Here is a 6120-nt window from a genome sequence, read left to right on the forward strand (position 1 = left end):
GAGATACTAAACGAGTATTTTGCATCAGTGTTTACTGTGGAGAAGGACATGGGAGATATAGAATGTGGGAAATAGATGGTGCAATCTTGAAAAATGTCAACGTTACAAAGGAGGTGATGCTGGATGTCTTGAAACGCATAAAATGGATAAATATCCAGGACCTGCTCAAGTGTATCCTACAACTGTGTGAGAAACTAGGGAAGTGATTCCTGGGCCCCTTACTGAGATATTTGTATCATCGATAGTCACAAGCGAGGTGCTGGAAGACTGGAGGTTGGATAACATGGTGCCACTATATAAGAAAGACACTAAAGACAAGCCAAGGAACTAAACACCAGTGAGCCTGATATCAGTGGTGGGCAAGTTGTATGCGAGAATCCTGAGGGACACTATTTATACGTATTTGGAAAGGCAAGGGCTGATTAGGGATAGTCAGCATTGCTTTGTGCGTGGGAGGTCATGTCTCACGAACTTGATTGAGTTTTTTGAAGAAGTAACAAAAAGGATTGATGAGGACAGAGCAGTAGAAGTGATCGATATGGACTTCAGTAAGGTGTTCGACAAGGTTCCTCATGGGAGACTGGTTAGTAAGGTTAGATCTCATGGATTATGGGCAGAACTAGCCATTTGGATACAGAACTGGTTCGAAGGTAGAAGACAGAGGGTGGTGGTGGAGCGTTGCTTTTGAGACTGGAGGCCTGTGACCAGTGGAGTGCCACAAGGATCGGTCATGGGTCCATAACTTTACGTCATTTCTACACCAAAATTGGAGGTGTAGTGGACAGCGAAGAAAGTTACCTCAGATTACAAGATCTTGATCAGATGGGCCAATGGGCTGAAGAGTGGCAGATGGAGTTTAATTTAGATAAATGTGAGGTGCTGCATTTTGGAAAAGCAAATCAGAGCAGGTCTTATACACTTAATGGTAAGGTCTTAGGAGGTGTTGCTGAATGAAGAGACCTTGGAGTGCAGGTTCATAGTTCCTTGAAAGTAGAGTTGCAGGTAGATCGGATAGTGAAGAAGGCATTTGGTTTGCTTCCCTTATTGGTCAGAGTATTGAGTATAGGAGTTGGGAGGTCATCTTGCAGCTGTACAGGACATTGGTTAGGCCACTTTTGGAATATTGCATGCAATTCTGGTCTTCTTCCTATCAGAAAGATGTTGCAAAACTTGAAAGGGTTCAGAAAAGATTTACAAGGATGTTGCCAGAGTTGGAGGATTTGAGCTATAGGGAGAAGCTGAATAGGCAGGGTCTGTTTTCCCTGGAGCATCGGAGGCTGGGGGGTGACCTTATAGAAGTTTATAAAATCATGAGGGGCATGGATAGGATAAACAGACAAGGTGTTTTCCCTGGAGTGGGGGAGTCCAGAACTACAGGGCGTAGGTTCAGGGTGAGAGGGGAAAGATATAAAAGGGACCTAAGGGGCAACCTTTTCACACAGAGGGTGGTGCGTGTATGGAATGAGCTCCCAAAGGAAGTGGTGAAGGCTGATACAATTACAGCATTTAAAAGGCATCTGGATGGGTACATGGATAGGAAGGGTTTAGAGGGATATGGCCAAGTGCTGGCAGTTGGGACTAGATTAGGTTAGGCATGAACAAGTTGGACTGAAGGGTCTGTTTCTGTGCTGTATATCTCTATGACTCTATGTGCTGTAGATAGACCCACAAAGCCCTTAGGGTGGGAATTCCAGGATTTTGACCCAGCAACAGTGAGGGAACTGTTGGAGGGAAACTTGCAAGGGTGGTAGTCCTGTGTATCTCCTTGTGATTCCAGACCAACAGTAATGTGCTTGTCTCTTAACTACCTTATGAAATGACCCCAGAAAACCACACAGCTCAAGGGCAATTAGGATGGGCAACAAATGCAGTCATATCCATGTCCCAAGAAAGATTATTACAAATAAATGTGAAGTATCGTACGTCAGTGCTGCCCCTCACTATTGCACATGGGATGCAGGTATCACTGCACTTGCCTTGATTATTTTGGAGTTCATGTCTCCGGGTCATGAACCCTTTATCATGGCCAGCATCGAAGAGTAAGCACATTGTGTGAGAGTTTAGCCATTGCATTTGTTCCTGCCATTATTTCAATTTTGACATGAGGCTGATGCGTTCACTTCAGAATCAGGCTCTCAGCTCTTTTGTGCGAAGGGCAGTTTGTGAACATCATCTACCATAGCATTGTTTGGGTCTTGGCCAGAGGTCCTTAAAGGAAATGTGGAAGCCACTCAATTACAAGAAAGAAGACCTCAAGACGTCCAATGTGTTTGCTTTCATGGAGTCAGAAGGGGCAGGATTACTCCTCTTGGCTTACCATGGTTTTTGCCCGATTCCAATAGTCTCCCACCTCCCATTCAACAAGCTTCCTTATGGACATTCCTCCCATTCCTGGTCTCATCAGAATCCCTGATTTTAAACAAAATAATTTTGGAGGTCACGCTTTCAGTTCTCTTAACTCGAAGCTCTGGAATCCACCTCACACCTCATTTCTTTCTTTTAAGATATTCTTTAAAATTTACATCTTTGACCACATTGTGGTTAGCTACCCACATAACTCCTTATATGTTTCAGCCTTTGATTTGTAATGCTCTCATGCAGTGCCTTGGGAAGTGTGTTAAAGGTACTATAGCAATGCAAATTGTTGCTGTATTCGAGGAAGTGCTTCTGAGAGTGTGTGTAAGAGGATTTGAGTGACATTGTGACATTGTGTGTGCGTGAGAGAGAGTGTGCAAGTGCATGCGTGAGTGTTTGTATGTGTATGTGTGTGAAAGAGAGTGTGTACGTGTGAGAGAGAGAGGATATGAGAGAGTAAATGTATGTGTTTGAGAATGTGTGTTTGAGAATGTCTGTGTTTGACAATGTGTTTGTGTGTGCATGTTTCTGTGTGTGAGTGCGTGCAAGTAAGTGAGAATGTTTGTGAGTGAATCCTTCAGTCTGCTGAGATTGTGAGTGTTACTTTATGTGTGAATATGATGGGGAAAATTATATCTGTGTGTGTGTTGTCTATAGGTGAGTAGCTGTGCCAGTTTTGGGATGCCAGTATTCACATGTGGTCCAGTATCACCTCCAACACTACCTCCAGCCTACTCAACACAGCCAAAGGGTTGAACCTTGGCTCTATTCCTTGTAACACAGTGCTCAACGCCATACTTGATTGTGTGTTTACTAAATAGCCGCATGTGCCAGATAGGGGTTTGTTATAAGTGTGTGTATGAATGTATATGTGAATGAGTTTGTATGCATGTGTTTGAATGTGTCTGCATGTCTAAATGTGAACATGCCTGAGTGTGAACATGCCTGAGGGTGAACAATGCCTAAGTGTGAACAATGCCTAAGTGTGAACCATGCCTGAGTGTGAACATGCCTGAGTGCAAATGTGCCTAAGTGTGAACAATGCCTAAGTGTGAACATGCCTGAGTGTGAACATGCCTAAATGCAAACGTGCCTAAGCGTGAACATGCATGAGTGTGAACATGTCTAAGTGTGAACATTCCTGAGTCTGAACAATGCATAAGTGTGAACATGCCTGAGTGTGAACATGTCTAAGTGCAGACATGCTTGAGTGTGAACATGCCTGAGTGTGAACAATGCCTAAGTGTGAGCATGTCTAAGTGTGAACAATGCCTGAGTGTGAACATGCCTGAGTGTGAACATGCCTGAGTGTGAACAATGCCGAAGTGTGAACATGCCTAAGTGCAGACATGCCCGAGTGTGAACATGTCTGAGTGTGAACAATGCCTAAGTGTGAACAATGCCTGAGTGTGAACATGTCTAAGTGCAGACATACCTGAGTGTGAACATGCCTGAGTATGAGCATGCCTAAGTGTGAACAATGCCTGAGTGTGAACAATGCCTGAGTGTGAGCATGCCTAAGTGTCAACAATGCCTGAGTGTGAACAATGCCTAAGTGTGAACAATGCCTGAGTGTGAACATGTCTAAGTGCAGACATGCCTGAGTGTGAACATGCCTGAGTGTGAGCATGCCTAAGTGTGAACAATGCCTGAGTGTGAACAATGCCTGAGTGTGAGCATGCCTAAGTGTGAACAATGCCTGAGTGTGAACAATGCCTGAGTGTGAGCATGCCTAAGTTGAACAATGCCTGAGTGTGAACATGTCTAAGTGTGAACAATGCCTGAGTGTGAACATATCTGTGTGAACATGCCTGAGTGAGAATGTTCCTTACTGAGGGTTCAGTTCAAATCTGATCGTCCTGTGGGTATTACACGGTATACAGCAGTAAAATGCAGAGGCAGAGAGAAATGGAGAAGAGGTCACACAGACATGCAATAGAAAGCACCATAAGGGTCAAAGAGATCAGCAGTAAAACTGTCCATAATAAAAACACAGCGGTATTTGTTGGCTCTAACTACACAGAGGAAACTAGCAGGCCGCAGTAACATTGCCCGACCCCATTCATTCACTGCATGCAACCTCCCACACACTGGCCAGGCAGCGACAATCTATCGTCCACACCCACACAGCCTCTTTGTCCTTTTGCATAGATGCTCGGTGCTTGATTAAAGTTAAACCACCAAGGCTGCGCGGCTCAGATCTAACCTCCGTTTCTGGAGAACTGGAGGGACTTGCGAAGGTTGTAGGGGTGGGGCTCTCGTTAACTAGATTTCTTGCATGCAGTCCCTGCGTCGGTTGAGAAAAGAATAGAAAATGGAGGGGAACATACTGCAGTGTCCAAACCCCAGCACCTGCCCCATCACCTGTCCCAAGTGGTGCAGGCCCATTCAGCTGGAGTCCTCGTACAGATGATGCTGAGCTGCTGGTTTAGTCGACTGGGTCCTAACCATCATTTGAGGGGGGCTGCCTCCCAGCATTGTCCCACGTCATTGTGAACACATTCAGACAGCCTCAGTAATGCTGCTTCTCTCTCTCTCTCTCTCACACACACACACTGTCATCTCTCGGGGGATGTGGCTGAATCCAGTTTAAAGGGGAGGGGAGAAGGGGGATTGTAACAAACAGGAGGACAAAGGCAGTCAAGGTAGAAAACAAAAGCAAGACAGCGGAAGATAATAAACTAAAAGGAAGGCAAAAAGGATTGGAGCATAAATATCAGGGATGTGAGTAAAATTAGTCAAAGGCACAGGATCTAGGAGGGCAATAGAGCAACTGATCCATATTCTAAACACCTATTCAGCAATCATATTGTCACAAAGTCATAGTGATAGAGATGTACAGCATGGAAACAGACCCTTTGTCCATGTCAACCAGATATCCCTAAATTAATCTAGTCCCATTTGGTCCATATCCCTCTAAACCCTTCCTATTCATGCACCCCTCCAGAGTCATAGAGTCATATAGCACGAATCAGACCCTTCGGTCCAACCAGTCCGTGCCAAACATAATCCCAAACTAAACTAGTCTTACCTACCTGCTCCTGGCCCATATCCCCCAACCTTTCCTATTTGTGCACTTGTCTAAATGTCTTTTAAACCTAACTGTGCCCACATCCACTACTTTCTCTGTCCCAAAACCCAATCTTGAATAAGCTGCAGGAGGAAGGATCAAAGGAGACTTACTTTGTAAGACACTAGTACCTCAAATAGTGAGAGGGACTGGGAATCCCTACATTGAAGGGGAGATAGGGATGTTACAGGGCAACTTGCCATGGCCCGGTCATCTTTATGGTTGGCCCCCTGAACATTTTGGAGAAAGTGAGGACTGCAGATGCTGGAGACCAGAGTTGAAAAGTGTGGTGCTGGAAAAGCGCAGCAGGCCAGGCAACATCCGAGGAGCAGGAGAATCGACGTTTCGGGCATAAGCCCTTCTTCAGGAATGAGGCTGGTGTGACAAGCTAAATGACAGATCGGCCACCGTTTGGTGGGAAAGTCCAATGACAACTTGGAGGACCTTTGGGGATGGTTGCTAGCAGTCGGGATGATAGGGCTTTGCTGTGTTGATGAGGAACAGTGGCATTGGGGGGGTTAGGGGAGAGGGAAAAGTGAAGGCTTCCTTAAGACATTGGGAAGGGTGGGGGCTATGGGGCAGCATTAAGACCATAAGACCATAAGACATAGGAGTGGAAGTAAGGCCATTTGGCCCATCGAGTCCACTCCGCCATTCAATCATGGCTGATGCGTATTTCAGCTCCACTTACCAGC

At 45.5% G+C, this 6120-nt stretch overlaps 1 protein-coding gene across 3 annotated transcripts in view; it reads right to left on the reverse strand.

Moving 5' to 3' along the window:
- Positions 1-4821, reverse strand: part of LOC122542705 (reticulon-1-A-like) — a 66388-nt gene extending 61567 nt beyond the window's left edge. The window contains exon 1 of one of the 3 annotated variants that reach the window (XM_087983978.1): positions 4686-4808. In XM_087983978.1, coding sequence (XP_087840104.1) covers positions 4686-4743 — 58 coding nt within the window. In that variant the 5' untranslated portion in view covers positions 4744-4808. Of the gene's footprint in view, positions 1-4685 lie in introns of all 3 variants that reach the window. The other 2 variants (XM_087983980.1, XM_087983979.1) reach the window with 2 other exon arrangements.
- Positions 4822-6120: the final 1299 nt, after the last annotated feature.

Source organism: Chiloscyllium plagiosum, unplaced genomic scaffold (genome assembly GCF_037043375.1).
Source record: "Chiloscyllium plagiosum isolate Xiang-an unplaced genomic scaffold, Cpla_swu_hap1 HiC_scaffold_47, whole genome shotgun sequence".
Lineage (NCBI taxonomy): Eukaryota > Metazoa > Chordata > Chondrichthyes > Orectolobiformes > Hemiscylliidae > Chiloscyllium > Chiloscyllium plagiosum.